This window comes from Schistocerca serialis, chromosome 1 (assembly GCF_023864345.2).
Source record: "Schistocerca serialis cubense isolate TAMUIC-IGC-003099 chromosome 1, iqSchSeri2.2, whole genome shotgun sequence".
Classification (NCBI taxonomy): Eukaryota; Metazoa; Arthropoda; class Insecta; order Orthoptera; family Acrididae; genus Schistocerca; species Schistocerca serialis.
This window is the reverse complement of record NC_064638.1, coordinates 1,090,571,668-1,090,591,552: the sequence shown is the minus strand read 5'-3', so window position 1 is coordinate 1,090,591,552 and position 19,885 is coordinate 1,090,571,668. Positions and strand designations below refer to the sequence as shown.

General features: G+C 38.9%; 1 protein-coding gene across 1 annotated transcript in view; it reads left to right on the top strand.

The window, feature by feature from the left end:
• The window catches only part of LOC126416071 (T-complex protein 1 subunit alpha), an 82,101-nt gene that overhangs the window by 19,662 nt on the left and 42,554 nt on the right, over positions 1–19,885 (top strand). Inside the window, exons 4-6 of the mRNA XM_050083556.1 lie at positions 1,518–1,615; positions 6,427–6,537; positions 15,222–15,403. Of these exons, the coding sequence (XP_049939513.1) occupies positions 1,518–1,615; positions 6,427–6,537; positions 15,222–15,403 (391 nt within the window). The remainder of the gene's footprint in view (positions 1–1,517; positions 1,616–6,426; positions 6,538–15,221; positions 15,404–19,885) is intronic.

Genomic DNA, 19,885 nt, shown 5'->3' with positions numbered 1-19,885 from the left:
GTGGTGTCCCACAAGGATCGATCTTAGGGCCATTTCTTTTTCTTGTGTACATTAATGATCTCTCATCAGTTACACTGCCAGAAGCAGAGTTTGTTTTGTTTGCAGATGACACAAGTATTGCAATAAATAGTATGTCAAGTGTAGTTCTAGAAAGATCTGCTACTGATATTTTCATGGATATTAATAAATGGTTTAAAGCCAACTCACTGACATTAAACTTCGAAAAGACTCACTATATGCAATTCAGAACCTGTAAGAGGTTTCCACCCAGCATATGCATAAAGCATGAAGAAGAGCAGATAGAAGAGGTTGGCAGTCTTAAATTCCTGGGATTACAACTTGATAATAATATATCTCTTTTTCCAACAAACAGCTCAGTTCATACATACAATACCAGGAACAAAAATGATCTGCACAAGAGTTATATACTAAACAATGTTTCTACATTGACATCCACATACATTTTCCGCAAGCATGGCGGATGTACCACTACTACAGTCTGAGCCACATAAGACGGTGGTTCGTGCAGCTCGAGACACAGACGGGGATTGCATTATTGCCGATTCAGAGACAGTTGCTGAAAGAACGTAAATGTGTTCTTGGCTTGAAAAAGCATGTGTACAGCAAATTATATCGCTTGCTTGCTTGTTCAAAATTTGTTGTTTACCGCCACCATCAGCCATGACAACTCACAACAAATGGAAGAAAAATTCACTAAACTTGCTACATTCATGTTTAATGTATACAATGGTAATGACATTCACAGCAGAGCAGCGAGAACCCTACTGAATGGTCATTGGTTGTCAGAGAATGCATGACGTAGATGTGTAGAACAAGCCTGAACTCGACATGTATTGTTCGTCACTCCAACTATAGTCATCTTGTTTCCTATTCAGTTCCTGAATAGAGCGAGGGGAAAGTGACTGTCTATATGCCACCATATGGACCCTTATTTCTCTTTCTGTGTTGTGCAGTGTACCTGTCGTTCCACATTTTGTTCTTTGTATTTCCTGTGATTTTCCATTATCATTTGAAGTAGCTATGTCCTTCAGTGTCATTATATGGTGGTGTAAAATTTTCATTTTCCTCGGTTACTAAAAGTGCTCAGTGCTTCTGCATCAGAAAAATTTTGATTTATGAAACACTTCCTACTAGTGAGAGCTACATGTTGGACTAATAATGGAACCCATACCTTTGCCATTCATGGGCAGTGCTAAAGATAAGCGAAGTTCAAAATGTAAATCCCAGACCAACACACACCTTTGTTAAAAGATTCTTTACAAAACACAAGTGAGAAATCAATATTTGTTGAAGCAATCTGCCTGTCAATTTTACAGAGCGAGCAGCAGAAAAATATGCCTGTATGCTGCTAGCATCAGCAGTGAGACCAAACTCGAGAAACGTAGCTGCTTAATGAGATTGCAGATCCACAGGATCAGCTTTTTACAGTATTAAAGTAGACTTTTAGTTCTAATCTGTCTACAGTTATGGTTTTAAAAGGGCATGTTTGATTTCAGGTAATAATTGCTGCAGAGCTGTTGAAGAATGCTGACGAACTTGTGAAGCAGAAGATACACCCTACATCAATTATTAGTGGCTATCGTCTAGCATGCAAGTAAGTGCCTACATCTACATCCATACTCTGCAAACCACCGTGAAATGCATGTCAGAGGGTATGTCCTATTGTACCAGTTATTAAGGTTTCTTCCTGTTCCAATCAGATATGGTGCGTGGGAAGAATGATTCATTGAATGCATCTGTGTGTTTTGTAATTAGTCTAACCTTGCTCTCACAATCCCTGTGTGATTGATACATAGGGGGTTGTAATATATTCGTAGAATCTTTATTTAAAGCTGGTTCTTGAAACCCTGTCAATAGACGTTCTCGGGATAGTTCATGTCTGTCTTAAAGAGTATACCCGTTAAGTTCCTTCAGTATCTCTGTAACGCTCTCCCATGGGTCTAACGTGTGACCATTTGTTCTTCCTTTCTCTGTATACATTAACTATCCCATGATGGCCCAATTTGGCACAAATCCCACACACTAGAGCAATATTCTAGACTGGGTTGCACGAGTGATTTGTAAGCAGTATCCTTTGTAGATTGATTGCACTTGCGCATTATTCTATCAATGAACTGAACTACCACCTGCTTTACCCACAACTGAACCTATGTTATTTCATTTCATAGCCCTTCAAAGTGTTACACCCGGGTATTTGTATGAGTTGCAGGATAGTACATTTTTTTTATTTTGTGAAGTGCATAATTTTACTTTTCTGAACATTTAAAGCAAGTTGCCAATCTTTTCACCACTTTGAAATCGTATCAGGATCTGACAGCAAATTTGTGCAGCTGCTTCCAGACTGTACTTAGTAGACAATAACGACATCACTTGCAAAAAGTGTGAGGTTACTATTAATATTGACCACAAGGTCATTAATATTAAACATTGACAGCACGGTTCCCAATGCAATTCCCTTGGGCACACCTGAAGTTGCTTCTACATCTGTCTATGATCTCCATCCAAGATAACATACTGTGCCCTCCCTACCAAAAAGCTCTCAATCCAGTCGCAAATTTCACTTGATACCCCATATGATCGAACTTTCGACAATAAGTGTTGTGTGGTACTGAGTCACATGGTTTTCAGAAATCGAGAAATACTGTCTCTATCCAAGTGCTTTCATATAGTATAGTGTTGTCTTGGTGTATTGAGGAAAATAAAATCTGTTCACTTGCCAGTCTAATGACTGTGCTTTACTGCCCCATGAATATTATTGTGTAATGTGTGTAAACACTTGCTTACTTAGCATTGAGGAAACATTGCTATTTTCCATTAGTCTTTGATTAATCATCAGTACCGAAATGTTAGTGATGTTTGTTTGCAGACTGAAGCAAAGAATTAGAAATTGTACCAATGGTGGGATTCGATGCCTGGACTACTGCTCACTAGGCAGATGTACTATCCACTATGCCACTGTGGCACAGTGCCTTGGCACAACTGTAGGGACGACCCTAGCACACCTCCCTCCTCAATTGAAATTCTCATTCACGCCTCTGCGCACTTGGTTTTCTCCCTAAACTTGAACAGCATTGCAGAGGCCCTCCAATTATGTTTCAATACCACCCCAACATCGAGAAAAATGGGGAGTCCTGTTTGAAACTCGGGCATAGGTTCTTTAATCAAAGAAAACTACATGGTTTCAGGGACCTTTTCGAGTCTCGTACATCTGTGATGTATATATGTAGACTGAGGTGAAGAATACCTCTGCAGTGCTGTTAGTTTCAGGGGAATACCAAGTGAATTGAGGTGTGAATGGGGAATCTGAATTGAGGAGGGAGGTGTGCTAGTGTAGTCCGTGCAGTTGTTCAATGCCATTGTGCCAGAGTTTTGTATTGGTAAGTGCTTCTGCCTAGTGAGCAGGAGAGCCAGGTTCAAAACCCTGGTGTTGGTACAAATTTTTATTTGCCCATCTAGTCTACATACAAACTTCATAGAAGTTTGAGACATCAAACAGGTCTGTGGAATGATATTTTAATTTTAAAGATTAGTGTAACTACCGCTTGTTCTCAACTCATGTCAGCAATTAACAGAATTTAGTACCTATTTCTTTCTTCAGTTTAGTTCCTTCATATTGGAATGTTTTCCTACTACGTGTTGTATGTGATCATACCACTTAGTCTCTCAGTATGGCTATTCCTAGGTATTTTATGGTAGATACTGTTTCGAGCAATTTGATGTCAGTAGTATGATTGTACAGTGATAGATTTCTTCTCCTCCGTATGCACAATATGTTACATTTATACAGGGTGTTACAAAAAGGTACGGCCAAACTTTCAGGAAACATTCCTCACACACAAATAAAGTAAAGATGTTATGTGGACATGTGTCTGGAAACGCTTAATTTCCACATTAGAGCTCATTTTAGTTTCGTCAGTATGCACTGTACTTCCTCGATTCACCGCCAGTTGGCCCAATTGAAGGAAGGTAATGTTGACTACGGTGCTTGTGTTGACATGCGACTCATTGCTGTACAGTACTAGCATGAAGCACATCAGTACATAGCATCAACAGGTTAGTGTTCATCGCGAACGTGGTTTTGCAGTCAGTGCAATGTTTACAAATGCGGAGTTGGCAGATGCCCATTTGATGTACGGATTAGCACGGGGCAGTAGCCGTGGCGCGGTACGTTTGTATCGAGACAGATTTCCAGAACGAAGGTGTCCCGACAGGAAGACGTTCGAAGCAATTGATCGGCGTCTTTACTTAGGAAAACAAGGCAAAAAAGAGCTCTGTGTATGAAATTTACAAAAGGAGGCTTCTTTATGGGGAATTTTATCATTTATGTCGACTACAAAGATCCCCCAACCAAACTTGTGAAAAAAAGAGGATGAGCATAGATACATTTGACTAACCATGGACTTTTGGCAGACAACAAGTGCAGAAGAAAGAATGAAGATTACATTAAGTTGCCTGTGGTCTAGGGGTCGTGTCATTGGCTATACAGTTTCCTACAATACCTTGGATTCTGGGTTCAAACCCAGCCACTATTTAAATTGAAGTTGAGGTGGGAAAGCAACACAAGTACAAACCTATCACCTCTTCTGTGCACTTAGTTTTGTCTATACACTTTTAAACTGCACAACTCAAATGATCCATTCTAGAATATTGCTCAATGGCGTATGACCTGTACGAAAGAGGACTAATGAGATATTGAACGTATACAGGCAAGGGCAGCACGAATGGTCACAGGTTTGCTTGACCTGTGGGAGAATGTTACAGAGATACTGAAGAAACTGAACTGGTGGACTTTTGAAGATAGACGTAAACTATCCTGAGAAACTATCAAACACCCCCCCCCCCCCCCCCCCCCAGAAACCATCAAACCCCTCCACCTTGCTTCTTAAGGCTCCTTGAGAAAATTTTATTTTTAACTTAGTCTGACAAATCTAAATCACAAGCGTCTTTATTGATGGAATATATTATCTTAAAAAGTTAACATTGTACCTATTATAAACTCCAGTTATTTATTGCGTACATAATGACTATATAAGGAGAAATAGAATACAGGAAAAGAAATGCTGTACATTAATTTTTATCTTCATTTCCTTTTTTGCTTACTATACAAGCCATCACTTTATGATATCACTATTTTTAATCATCATATAGTCATGAGTTCATAGTTTCATCTAACCAATGAGAGGCAAGAAAGAAGAAATGTGTTTATGTAGCCCCAGAATGTAATTTATAATCGTGATTGTCACAAATATGATGGTTTCTTCCAAATATGTCACAATTTTAGAGGTGGGGTTAGGACAGGACCTAATAGCACAGCTTAAATTGCTGCAAGTGAAATGGGCATCAATAAAACTTTAATCTTTGTTGTCACAGATATAGGGCTGTTTTTCTGAGTATGTTGCAATTTCTGAAGTTGCGGTTACAGTGGAACGTGATAAAACGACTGTTTCTTCCTAATACTTAGCAGGTTTCATATCTGTATTGACAATATTCCTTTGTGTCTTGCTTCCAAACATGTTGTCTGCCTGCTGCTGTCTCGGTGGCTGCCTAGAGTCAGCATCTAACACACCCCCATTCATTCCCATCATACTTCGTGGCGAGCACTAACAACGTTCTTGCAGGAAACAAATATGCCACTGGCCCCTATCTATGACTTTTACAGTCCGCTTCAGAAATGTGTACTGTTTTGAGTATTTGTCCAATTTTAAAGTCAGTCCAGTTTGGACTACAAATTAGTCAAAATGCAGTTTGAATGTGGTAGATGTTCACAAAAAGCCAATGTATGTGGTAGACATTCTCACAGTTCACAGCCCAATATTTGCCACATTTGGCCTAGTTCTCAGCTGAGCTGGTGACAATCTTCCCCCTCCAACGCTTTCTAATGAAGAACATTGTTCTTATGTGATATGGATGAAATATCACAACAAATACTCTGGTGAAGTATGAAGAAAGGTTACTGCTGGAAAGTGCTTTGAATGGTGTTTAGGCAAGCATGACACACACACACACACACACACACACACACACACACACACACACACACACACACCACACACAGCGCGCGTACACGCAGTGTGTGTGCACGCAATTTATGCGCTTCATTTATTATGTATTCGGGTTTTGAGTCTTTAACACTATTTCAAAATATAATTCGGGTGTTCACTGCACTTTCATACCATTGAGCATTACAGTATACATTTTATCCGTTGTGTTTAATTTGTGTGATGTTTTACAGACTTTCTTGGATTCTTGTTGACTAAATATTTACTAAAGCATAGTTTTTAAGAAATATGGTCACTGAACATAATTGTCCAGGAAAGGCAGTTCATTGCATACTTAGTTATATTCGTATTCTTACTTGCTGTTCCTTATTAGTGAGATTTATGGAATGTATTTCTTTGTTTTTAGAGAGGCATGTAAATATATCCAAGAACACCTTACAGTTGGAGTTGATGAACTGGGGCGAGACTGTCTGGTGAATGCAGCAAAAACCTCAATGTCAAGCAAACTTATCGGCGCGTATCCTTTTTTCACTATTTTTTAAAAGCATTGCATTTACCAAGTTATCTGCTTATTCTGTACTAATAGTTTGTAGCTTGTTTTTTTCATGGTTCATGTGTCTGATGAAGGCCTGTTTGGCTGAAAGCTTTGTTTGACAGTCTTTTTGTTGTGCCCATATCTGACTCAGCATCCCCATTATATGGTGAATAGCAACTGTCCTTTTCATAATATTGTCATTTACTATGTCAGGTATATGTTTGAAGAGCATCCAAATCGAAAACATACAGAGAACATTCTCATGAAAAGAAAGTAGTTGTAAACTGCCAGACCCTGCAGATCTCGTTTTATCCAATGGATGTAGTGATTCTGCTTCAGAGACTGTAGAATATGAAGTCTGATGTCTCTCTGAGGGAACCGTACAGTCCCTTAACTAAATCTCAACTGTCACAGGGTCCTCACTCAGCCATAGACAGGGAAGGAGAAACTTCATTGATAAAATGGCTCCCATGTTCTTCAAGTGGAATGCATCAGTGTGCCATCAGTGTGTACAGACTCACAGGGAGGAATTTAAGCTTTTAGCTCTGGGGAATATAATGGGGCTTGTGTCTAAAAAGAGACTTTAAAAAAAAAAGTCATCAGTCATTGGACAGGTTTGATGCTGTCCACCTTTTCCTAACTTGTGTTGAGAGGATATAGCCTCCACAAAAAAGAAAAATGGCCTTACTAAGGAGAGTTCTAAATGTGGAGTGGGCTTCTTCCTGGATGGTGCGTACCACTCGTCATTTCATTGCCAACTTACAAGCAGTCAATACCAAAGAGTATGTGCTTCACAGTGCCACTGCAAGTTCCCGCTATCTACCTACTAATCAACCCAATACACCAGGAGGCTCTCAGCAACTCGTCATACAGCCTCCCCCACTATTCCTCAAATGCGATAATTCTAATGCTCACAGTGTGCCATGGGGCTGTGATACAAACTATCCTTAGGGTAGTGTTGATAAAGCCTTTTGTTGACAGAATATGAAAGTTTCATGAGAAAGTGGCACAGCACACTCTTACCCATCGGCAATGGGTCATGCTCTGTTATTGGTCGTTAAACGTACTGCTGTGTTCCAGCACATGCTGTCTTTTGGAAAGTTATTGACAATCTGATCATCAGCCAGATAGAACAGTGCCCAAAAGAAAGCTAGCAAAGAGCTGTTCACCAAGGTGAACTGTATGTTGCACTGCCAACTTGACACTTGACAAACGTGATAGCATCCAGGAATGAATGGATTCCATTAAAAAATTATCCATCGTAGTAATGAGCGTTAATTCCATTCTCTTCAGATCAACATGAGAGCAGCCTGTTCCATAGAAGAGTGAAAAGTGCTGCTTTGCTGTAGGGCTATGACCACAAAAGCGTGTTATACTTGCAGCAGCTCACTCTTGTTGCGCACACCACTGTCCATGATGGCCACAGGACACCTTTCTCGTGAAACGTTAAGCTCAGGAAATCTCGTCAGTAGTGTGTTGGTGAAAGCCGTGGCTGCAGGAACATTTACTGTACGTAGTTAGTATCAACTATGAGTGAAATTTCCTTAAAGGATGTGGTCTTTGCATTACGTACAACTGTGAAGGAATGTATCAGTGAAGAAGAAAAACTTGCAATGACTTTTAACTATATTTAATTTTTCTTTACTTTCTTGTGGCAGTTTATGCGGAAATATTGGCAGTTTATGCGGAAATATTGGCAGTTTATGCGGAAATATTGGCAGTTTATGCGGAAATATTGGCAGTTTATGCGGAAATATTGGCAGTTTATGCGGAAATATTGGCAGTTTATGCGGAAATATTGGCAGTTTATGCGGAAATATTGGCAGTTTATGCGGAAATATTGGCAGTTTATGCGGAAATATTGGCAGTTTATGCGGAAATATTGGCAGTTTATGCGGAAATATTGGCAGTTTATGCGGAAATATTGGCAGTTTATGCGGAAATATTGGCAGTTTATGCGGAAATATTGGCAGTTTATGCGGAAATATTGGCAGTTTATGCGGAAATATTGGCAGTTTATGCGGAAATATTGGCAGTTTATGCGGAAATATTGGCAGTTTATGCGGAAATATTGGCAGTTTATGCGGAAATATTGGCAGTTTATGCGGAAATATTGGCAGTTTATGCGGAAATATTGGCAGTTTATGCGGAAATATTGGCAGTTTATGCGGAAATATTGGCAGTTTATGCGGAAATATTGGCAGTTTATGCGGAAATATTGGCAGTTTATGCGGAAATATTGGCAGTTTATGCGGAAATATTGGCAGTTTATGCGGAAATATTGGCAGTTTATGCGGAAATATTGGCAGTTTATGCGGAAATATTGGCAGTTTATGCGGAAATATTGGCAGTTTATGCGGAAATATTGGCAGTTTATGCGGAAATATTGGCAGTTTATGCGGAAATATTGAAATAGTTTTCACCAATGTTAAAATTCCTTGCCCCTAAATAATTCACAAAATTTAGAATGACAGCTCAAAAGTGTTAAGAAAGGTTCTTCACTGGCAGTCTCACTTTGTTCGGTGCACTGTGATACACTACTTTCATAATGATGTGTTGTAGTATAACAAAAAAAAATGGGGGCGAGAAAAGATAAGATTTTTTGTATGTTCACCTGATTTTTTTTTATTGTTTTTCCTTCCTCACAGCAAGGTTGCTTCATTGCAAATACAGTGAATGAGCTCGTCTAAATGCTAAAAAGCTCTTTGGAAAAAACCATGTAAAAAACACCCAAGTTTTTTTGGACAAGAGTGTTTCTGTCTATCCTTGTCCTTTCTTCTTACTGACAGGGTAGCATGTGTGCAGGGATTCAAAGTGGGTTTCCTGAGTGAAAAATGTATTTTAAACTTTGTACAAACTTTGTCAGTTCGTCAACTGATCCATGGTAACCCGCCAAAGAAGTCACATATATGGTCTGGATTACAAAAACTAATAAATCTGGGCCACTGCCAGTGCATCATCAATCATGGAGTAAAAACAGCAGCCCCTTTATAAAGGGCCTGTTCTTGAATAATGTTAATGAAGTTGTATTTCTCTTTCTTCTTTGCGATGTGCAACATGTGTGTAGACACACCTGTCCATTGTAGTATAATTTCACAGGTGGAACAGTAACAATACAGTCAATATGTTTGACAAAAATCAGATTCCTTCAATCAGAAACTTTCTCCAATAAAAATTATCATTATCTTATGCTGTAGTGTAGAAGGCTGATTAACTGTGAAAGTGCTGCCACCTGGAGATGATGTTGAAGAGGAAGATATATTGTACGCAATTGTAAATATTTAATGAATTTAATTGAGAACCAAATTTGTCCTGCAGTTTGTTTCCTAACCACTGACAGTTGTCTTTAGAAATCTCTCATTTGCATCAATGTGCGAAGTATAGATTGTATCAAATGCCCTTTCAATGCCTGTACTATTTTCTCACATGAATCCTGTTTTCTCTTCTTAGATTTTGGCAGTGGCGTACTTTCTGTGGAACAAGGCTTGGGTACAATTACTGTGCTCTGCACTGTGAACATTTCCAGGAAAGCTACTTTCCCCAGTGCTGCTTGCTCCTCAGTTCAGACAGCTCATAGAAAACAGTGCATTTTCAGCATATGTAGTCAGTGCCAGTTGACCTCCTGTGTGAAAAAAATGCAGAATAAATGCATCCTAGCGCATTCACACTGCATGAACATGGCAGTTTCCAGGCGCATAGTGTGAAAAAATGCTTCGTGTGGCCGGCCGCATAAGCAGTGATCCATATTGTCTGTGTGAAGTCCAGCAGAAATGTGCTTAGGAAAAAATGCTTGTTTGGCCTTAATTTTGGTTCTAATATTGGTCAACTGCAGAGAACTTCGCAGCCTTTCAGGTAATAAGGGTCAAATGCTGCCAACTTACAAAAGATTGTATATGGAATGGCAGCTCTTCCTCAGTATCACACACAGTTTCAAAAACAATACAGTTGTATGGGAATCACTACCAGCATTTCAAGGTGAGATAGAAGGTTAACTGGAATACTCTCTTTCAAATTCTGAAGGTGGCAGGGGTAAAATACAGGGACCGAAAGGCTATTTACAATTTGTACAGATAGAAGGTTAACTGGAATACTCTCTTTCAAATTCTGAAGTTGGCAGGGGTAAAATACAGGGAGCGAAAGGCTATTTACAATTTGTACAGAAACCAGATGACAGTTATAAGAGTCGAGGGGCATGAAAGGGAAGCAGTGGTTGGGAAAGGAGTGAGACAGGGTTGTAGCCTCTCCCTGATGTTATTCAATCTGTATATTGAGCAAGCAGTAAAGGAAACAAAAGAAAAATTTGGAGTAGGAATTAAAATTCATGGAGAAGAAGTAAAAACTTTGAGGTTTGCCGATGACATTGTAATTCTGTCAGAGACAGCAAAGGACTTGGAAGAGCAGTTGAACGGAATGGACAGTGTCTTGAAAGGAGGATATAAGATGAACATCAACAAAAGCAAAACGAGGATAATGGAATGTAGTCAAATTAAATCGGGTGATGCTGAGGGGATTAGATTAGGAAATGAGACACTTAAAGTAGTAAAGGAGTTTTGCTATTTAGGGAGTAAAATAACTGATGATGGTCGAAGTAGAGAGGATATAAAATGTATACTGGCAATGGCAAGGAAAGCATTTCTGAAGAAGAGAAATTTGTTAACATTGAGTATAGATTTAAGTGTCAGGAAGTCGTTTCTGAAAGTATTTGTGTGGAGTGTAGCCATGTATGGAAGTGAAACATGGGCGATAACCAGTTTGGACAAGAAGAGAATAGAAGCTTTCGAAATGTGGTGCTACAGAAGAATGCTGAAGATAAGGTGGGTAGATCATGTAACTAATGAGGAGGTATTGAATAGGATTGGGGAGAAGAGAAGTTTGTGTCACAACTTGACTAGAAGGGAGGATCGGTTGGTAGGACATGTTTTGAGGCATCAAGGGATCACAAATTTAGCATTGGAGGGCAGCGTGGAGGGTAAAAATCGTAGAGGGAGACCAAGAGATGAATACACTAAGCAGATTCAGAAGGATGTAGGTTGCAGTAGGTACTGGGAGATGAAGAAGCTTGCACAGGATAGAGTAGCATGGAGAGCTGCATCAAACCAGTCTCAGGACTGAAGACCACAACAACATAGAAGGTGCCCAGTCACTGCTGTAATGCAAATGGAAGTCTCCAGGCAAACCCGAGAAACATAACCCAGACAATGACAGAACAGTTACTCTGGTAACTGCATTTGACATTATCTACGCTTCATAACATGTCACTTGGGTCACAATAGGATCTGTTACATGAGTGTAGCATCTCGTAGGGAGAAGCAAAGAAATCCTCCCCATTGTTTTTATATTTCATCTGGGTGTCACGGCAGTTTAATTCTAATCTTGAAACTGGGGATGAACTGTAGATACCCGAGTAGCAGTTGTAGTGTAGCTGCAGAGCAAAACCAATGTCTGGTCATATAGTTTTAAATTTTCCTTGAGTTCCATAAATCGTGGAAGGCTTTGAAGGGGCACAGGCAATTTCCTTCTCTGTTCTTCCCTACTTCAAGCTTGCACTCCATCTCTTATGATGTTGGTGTCAACAGGATGTTAAACACTAACCCCCCCCCCCCCCCCCCCCCCCTCTCTCTCACTTCAGTGGAGCTAACGGTACATAACTGGCTTTTCTGTGAGAAATAAGATTCACAGTACAGTTTCACATTCTGTTCAGGAGATGCTGATCGACCCTAGGTAGTTTAATTCATCAACAAGCTTCCCTGTACAGTAATTGCCTAAATGGTATTGCAGACATCACTTTAAGTTTTTAGTCAGTCGGTGAGGTTTATAGGCTTTTAAATATTTATTTATTTATTTGTATAAAGCTTATTTGAATTTATTTTGATGATGTTGAGTACCACTACTGACAATAACATTAATTATTAATGAAAACCAAGACACCTGTTTTGTTACACATTTTGTGTGTTACAACCAGTTTTGCTCATTGAACCTCTTCAGGTTGCCGAGTTGTGCTAAAGTCATGGCACGAAAGGTCTGGTTGTTGCATGTAATGTTAAAGACCAAATCCAAAACTGCCAGTCATAAACATTCTGGCAGAAGTACAGCGAGCAGACATGGCACGGTGTGTACAGCAAACACTGCATGCCACATACTGTAAACTATATGCAGTATGCTGTGCTTCTCCCCCCAGGCAGTTGGCAGAATGTTTGATCACTGTTTTGGATTTGGTCTTTAACATTACATATGGCAACAAGACAATTTGTGCCATGAATTAGTAAAACTCGGCAACCTGAAGATGTTAAACGAGTGAAACTGGTCATAACACAATAAATGTGTCCTTGTACAGCTAAAGTGGTTATCATTAATAATTAAAACTGCTTACTTGACTGCTACATCTATTTGATTTCAAATCATGGTTTCTCAGAACACACAGAACACTCAGGCACAGTGGTTGATACGTAACTCACTCTTGCCTGCTCCAGTTTTATAGAATACTCATACATTTCCATCTCAGCTGTGGATGTTCGGTGCACAATAAATTTAATAATAATGGATGCTCTCCACTACGAGGGAATCGATAAACTCCATTCACAGCCTCAGTGTGAAGGCTAGTCACCCACCACTTGGCATCAGATAGCTATGCCTACAAAATGCATGCATTCAAACCCCCCGCCCCCCACCCCCCTTTTTCACCTATAACTGCATTGTTACTCTTTCCAAGCATGTAATAAATGTCAGTGAGTAATGAGGTTTTTTTGACGTGTGTGAAAAGGATTTTCTTCTAGAACTGGTATATCAGATATTGATATGTTTTCTGTCAAATGTGAATTATAAACCTACTTTGGCTTTTAAAAGGTCCTGAATTATTTTAAAATTGACTGTGTTAAAAAAAGCATTCCACTTGTAATTTGAAATATGTTTTCTAGATTTTAGATACGAATCCTAATTTTATTGTAGTATATTCTGATGACTTGAAACAAGGATGTCTGGCTGGTCAGGAGCTTCCGTGACCATTATCCATTATCATCACCAGATGTTGTAAGTTCAGGCATTATAGATCTTCAAAATAGGCGGTCAAAAATGTATTATAAATAGCTAAAATAGGCTGAAAGGGCAATATAGAAAAACCGTACATTATGCTTACTTATTTACTAGATTGCACTATTCAATCATACAATCAACACATTATTTTAACATTATGTTGTATCATATTTTTAAAGCAACTTTACAGTTTCCAACAAATTGGGAATTGTGCTTGACAGAAATTGATAACGTTTCTTCAAACCCATGCACTACAATGCCTCATAGGTTACACATGACAACAAATGCTTGCTTAAAATGTTTGGAGTCATGTTGAGTCTCTTGTCATATGATACATTTTTCATCTGAGAAATGATCTATCAACATCTACGGAGATAATTGGAGCAAATCTAATTGACTGAAAAATTGTAGGGTCCATAACAACCACACCAGACCTTTAACCTTGTAGAATTTTTGAAATGTCAAGATTGTGATTTTTCAGAAACAGCATTGTACACTTTTCCCTAACTAATGAACCCCCTTTCCCTGGTAAACTTTTCTTTATTGTATCATACACAATTTTCACCAATTTCATCAAAGGCTGCTAGGTTTCTTGAAACTGGCAGATCATTTGTGGCAGGAATCTGAACTCGGCTATGATGAAAGTTGTCATTTCTCATCCCGAAGATTGGAAAAGTTTCTTTGTTGCTGCAGTTTAAGATGCTTCATTTTGCATAGCGATGACCACCTTAATTATATTTTGAAATTTGAATTGTAGTAGACTGCTACGAAAATGCACGTCCCCCGTCTCATTATAACAGGTTGAGAGGGCAAAGGTTCATCTGATGCAACGTCTTTAAATGTGTAACAAGCTTTGTATATCCTCTGAAACCCTGCAAAAATTATGTGCGGTGTGGGTCACATGAATAATGGATCAGATGAGGCATGTTCAAGGGAAGAAATTTCTCATCTCTTCTGAAACACTCAGTGGCGTATAAGCACTAAAATTAATGTATGCAGCAGAGAAATTAACTTAGAACATATGTTCTCTGAAGAGGTAGGGGTGTGTGTGTGTGTGTGTGTGTGTGTGTGTGTGTGTGTGTGTGTGTTCTATGAACATATTTTTTTATTCTTCCAAAATTTCTTTTAGTATGGATGCTAAAAAAACTCAGTATTGTGTGCTCAAACAATTCTATCATGATACACAGTTCTTATTACCAACTTGACCCTCATCCTCTTCCTTTAAATTTCAAAAAATGTTTTTAAAAAATCGTGCCTGATTTTAGGTACTTGTTGCGCAGTGAGCTGTGGTTTGGTAATTTGATATTCTATGAATGGTTTACTGTAATAAACTATTGTATTTTATTATTGTGGAATATTTCAGTTACAAAAATTATAAAGTAAATGCATTGGAGTTTTGTACAAGGAACTAAATATTTACAATAAGTTTAAGAACTGGAATTGAGAAACCAGGGGAATACTGCCAGAGGAAGCAGGCACAGAAAGTAGTGTTCTGTTATGATAGTTAAGTGCTTCCTTCACGACTGAATGATAGAAATAAATTTATTGGTAGTTTGCCTGTTTGTAAAATAAAATTTTATTGTGATTTTTATGATTCCATACAAATGCCTTTCAATTTTACCTTAACTCAAATTAAGTGATGCCGATTTCTTCGCTAATATGGTTGTAGATGCTGCACAAGCAGTAAAAGTTTCTGATGGAAGAGGTGGTTTTATATACCCAATAAAGGCTGTAAATGTATTGAAAGCTCATGGGAGAAGTGCTCGTGAAAGCATCTTAGTTCCAGGATATGCCCTCAACTGCACTGTTGCGTCTCAAGGTAATTCTTTTCTTTCAAAAACTAAACCAGCCAGATATAAAAGTATGATATACTGATACTCTATGTACTGTATAGTAATAGATTTTGTATTGTTAGAACTAATTTTTTTCTGTTTGATCAAAATGGAGCAAATATGATGACAGTTCAGCGAGTCACATGTGTAATGTATTGCTCAGTGATAGTTGTCATGTGTATCCAGAGAGACAGATTGACTGGCACATACTGTACGTAAATATTGTGGCATATTTTTGGACCAAGAAGAGCCTGAAAAATTGAGGAATGGAAAGTGAAGATTACCAATGAAACTTTTGCATTAGGTCAGACTCCTACTTCTCATGATAATAACATGCTAACTCAATAAACACAGTTCTCTTAAAAAGCTTAATTTTCAAAAGCTCTTAATTTCCCTGTGTAAGTTTTCAGTATTTGTGCAATACTTTGACTTTAAATTAAAAAAAAAAAAAAAAATCGTATTCAAACGTTATGGACCTTGAATGTATTGGAATGCTCAGAGAAGCACAATTTTTGAATCTGTTGTGTCATAGTTGTTTCTCTAACCCTATCTTGTACTCTGAACACCAAATCTATAAACCAGGTGCTTCTGATTATCAGATAATGACTGTACTCTTGTCTAAAGACTGTGTGCTTCACTAACTCCATGTTGGCACTCTAAATCATCATCATTGTCAAAGACAGCGGGGTTTCCAGCTCAAGCAGTCTACCTGTCTCTCCTTTCCATCACTCCTCCCCACTCCTCACTTCATTGTTCACGTTTTGTCCACTTTCCTGATTGCGTTTGCACTAAATCTTCCACTCCCAACAGCTGCTGACCCCTCAGTCCACGTCTTATAAGGAACCCCTTGAGTTTGAGGTTGCACGTTAAATCTTTAGAAAGGATAATTTGAAAGTTTTGGATTAACAGTTACGACAGATATTAGCTGATAATGACTTGCTGTGTGCATCCGTAGGGCTACTGAGAACGAGTGTCCAGGAGGTGCAGAGATCGCGCTTCTGTGGGATGTAAGATTACACTTCGTAAAATGGACTTTGTCAACATTCAAGAAATGTTCAAAACAAACTATTAACTTGCACCATAGTAAATAGTGCACCACAGTGATCACAAAAGTACATACCCTCAAGATCGAAGGCGAACTCCTTGGGAGCTACAAATTTTGCAGGACATCAATCTAGGTACCCACTCCTAAAGGATCCGTATAGAATCATATTGGTGTAATGGGGTTATGAGATCTGATGGGCTGTGATGCCATGCAACTGAATTTAAAAGTATGGCTGAATTTGTCCAGTGGTTCCAGGCGGTATGAGTTGCAATGTCACATACTTTCAGGAGGGACTATGATTTTTATGTGCAGACCAGGAATCCAACAAAAACAAGTTATTTTGACCAGCTGTTGGCCAAAGGCAGTGTACATACCATAGTTGTAGTTCTCTTATGTCCGTTTCCAGGGTGTATGTGACCCAGGACAACTGGGAAATCCGGGAAAAACCCAGGAATTTTTTCATCTGGAAAACAACCGGGAATTTTTCGAAATTCTGGGAATTCTTCATTGCTTTAGCTTTCAGTTAAATTTTTGTAATTTTAACTGGTAAGAATTCGATTCTCTAGCAAAGAATGTAACTGTATCCTGCTACTGGAGAATGATGCTGCAACAATAAAATATAAACGAGAGGAAAAAATAAATAAAACTTTAGTTGCAAAGGAAATGCACCATTGACAACAACAAAACACTTTGCACGCACAAGCGTCTGCAAAGAAATAAATATGTCAAAGGCCATAGGATGAAGACTATGTAATATTTTGTTACAATAAACTGCTTGCTGTGAACATGACGTCACAACTGTTCACATTAGGTTCGTTTGACCAGTTTCCAGTGGGCTCATGCGCATGTGCAGTTGTTTCCTTGTGACCCATGTTTGCGTTTTGTGATTTTTGCTGCTTCTCTTCATTTACAGATCCCACGTCAAATGAAAACAAAACGGATTTCTGTGGCTGAGAGCTATCAACTGAATTAAAATAGATTCACATAATTACAGCGGCCAAAAATATATTATTAGTTTCAGTTTTCTGATTCCCCCCCCCCTCCAAGTTATTAGCAGTCGTGCATTAATCGGCTTGCAGAACAATGAAGTTATTTTTGCAAGTTTGCTAAAGAAATTTGGCTTTATTAGTCTTTCCGCTAAGGCAATAATTTTGTTTGAAATGTAGTGTTTCATTCCACAGGTTTGGCCAGTTCCAACTGTTCGCTGAATTTCAATTGCATGTTACCATCTTCTGCTATGTATGGCATTATGCCATAATGAACCAAAAATGAGATTGTACGGTACTGGTACTCCAAGAAAATTTACACCCCATAAACCATACTGAAAAGTTAATGTGAGATGGGACCTACTTCATTGTGAATCTGGAAAAAACAAATGTGCACTTCAAACCGAATTATGCATTTTAATATGGCTTACAAAATTCCGATGGTCTTGGGAGTATCCTCTGATGTACTGTTTCTTTTATGGTGTAATGTAAGCACTCTTAGTGCTTCATACATCTGAATGTGCAGGCTTCGTACACCACTGCAGCTGCACGTGTGCAATAATGCCTGTTTTCTGGCGCTCTCTGTCAACTACTAAATCAAACCTATTTCTAACAGTCTCTGGATAGTATTGCGAATGGTGGTTCGAAAAGTGTTACTTCCAAAGTAAATTTCTTTTCATGCAAGATGAATAATGTTTTGTGTGAGAAAGTGGGATGAATTTCTAAATCACAGAGCGTTTAAAACTGAACACTTTGAGAACCAGCCACTTACAATAATTTTGAGCCCAGAAGACCAGAAATGTACGTCATCATTTTAAATGTGCTGGCACATTTGTGTGATGTATCGTAAAGTATAACACACGCAAAAAATGATCAATATCACATGTGAAAGCTTAGCTCCTCTTGTAGCTTGTTAATCTTAGAGACCAATATTATATGTGAAAGCTTAGCTTTTCTTATATCTATACTATGTATATTAATGTAAACCGCCAACTTTTCCTCTTTGTTTGTTCGCGCTACTGAGTGGTCTTGCTATTGGCTTACTACAGCAAGTGTCCTACGCTCTGAATATCTGCTGTCATCGGCTGGTGAGATCACGCGGCATGAGATAAGACTGGCTTACAAAATTACAAAAGGACGTCGCAATCTCGATTTCAACGTTCCGGAAACTAACATGCTGTGTTTGGTGCAGTTTGAATTTATACTTTCGTAATACGGAAATATGCAACGTATATGTTGCTGCAAATCAAAGGTCTTTCCAAAACTTCCACCCCCCCCCCCCCTCCACTCTCCCACCCCTCATCCCCCATCCCTCATCCCCCATCCTCCGGGAAGTTCTACGCCAGTGTATAAAACATAACCATTCAAAGGATTAATAAGTTTTACAGTTCCAAGGGAAAATCTACGAAAAACCTACTGTCACATATCACGGAAAAAGTGTATTTTCACCTGGGAAAAAGCATATTTTTTAAAAGGGATTTTGGAGAATTTTTTTCTATGTCCCTGTATACACCCTGATTTTCTCTCTCTTGCATTCTGTTATATGAATATTCCCTACTGTCCTTGCAAGATCATGCACATAGGGGGGCAGAGCACCTCCAATTTCTCGTAGCACAATAAATACCTTTCCAGTCAATTTACCATCCAAATTAACAGTCAGTATAATTGTGTATGAATGCATGAAGGATTGATGTTAATTATCGTGACACAACTCACTTGGTACCTCTAATTTCCAGAGTTTCTTTCATATGCATTTTCTCTTCAAATCCAGGTTGGTTGGAGTTGAAAACATATTCCTTACTGAAAGACAGAGTAAGTTTATCCTATCTGCAAATTTTTGGGTCGATTCCGCAATTTGCTGAACATGGTGAAGTTGACACTTAGTTTGAAACTTCATTGTACCCCATCTTCCAGTTCTGTAGCATTATTTGAAGTTGTGCAATAAGCCATTGCTTCCCGTGAATTCACTGTAATCTAGGTCACACATAGTTTATTGTGCATAATATAGGTCACTATTGCACAACTTGTAAATTGTGTAGAGCATCCTTGAAACACATAAACACTAGTTTGTGTCACAAGTGTGCTTGGTCAGTTCAGTGGAAAAGTCACCCGGAACCCCAGGTCAGGGGAGGCTTACCGAATAGACGATGATTGCACCCCTTTTCCTAAACCTCTCTAATTCTTTTCCGTCACCCCTCTCTCTTCCCAATTAACTCTTGTGCCGGAAGGAGGAGCCACTTGTGTGTGTGTGTGTGTGTGTGTGTGTGTGTGTGTGTGTGTGTGTGTGTGGGGGGGGGGGGGGGGGGGAGGGTCCTGCTGCTGCTGCTGCTGCTGCTGCTTGGTGAATAGATATTTTACCTATCCAGTTACACTATATTGTAAAAATAATTATTTTCCTTGAATATCCATAGTTTTCCTCTGCGCTACACGATCGTATT